We start from the raw sequence: 206 nt of genomic DNA, 5'->3' as shown, positions 1-206 counted from the left end.
CACACGAAACACTTAAAGACCTTCCCTCAACAACCAACCCCGATTCGATCTCTAACCTCGATCTCAGTTCCCTGATGGTGGTGTCAAAGGATGTTTTGTCTGCCGAGCTGAGCGAGGTCGACCGCCTCTCGTTCAGCTCGCTCAGCTTCTCAAGGTCGTCCACTTTACGACGAAGCTCCTCGGACTGTGCGGAGGAAAAGGGAACA

At 53.4% G+C, this 206-nt stretch overlaps 1 protein-coding gene across 1 annotated transcript in view; it reads right to left on the bottom strand.

The window, feature by feature from the left end:
* LOC119593530 (myosin-2 heavy chain, non muscle-like) overlaps positions 1-206 on the bottom strand; it is a 15436-nt gene that overhangs the window by 3172 nt on the left and 12058 nt on the right. Inside the window, exon 12 of the mRNA XM_037942492.1 lies at positions 57-184. Within this exon, the coding sequence (XP_037798420.1) occupies positions 57-184 (128 nt within the window). The remainder of the gene's footprint in view (positions 1-56; positions 185-206) is intronic.

This window comes from Penaeus monodon, chromosome 32, assembly GCF_015228065.2.
Source record: "Penaeus monodon isolate SGIC_2016 chromosome 32, NSTDA_Pmon_1, whole genome shotgun sequence".
In the NCBI taxonomy this organism is placed as follows: Eukaryota; Metazoa; Arthropoda; class Malacostraca; order Decapoda; family Penaeidae; genus Penaeus; species Penaeus monodon.
The sequence above is the reverse complement of the archived record's forward strand: the minus strand, read 5'-3'. Positions and strand labels throughout refer to the sequence as shown.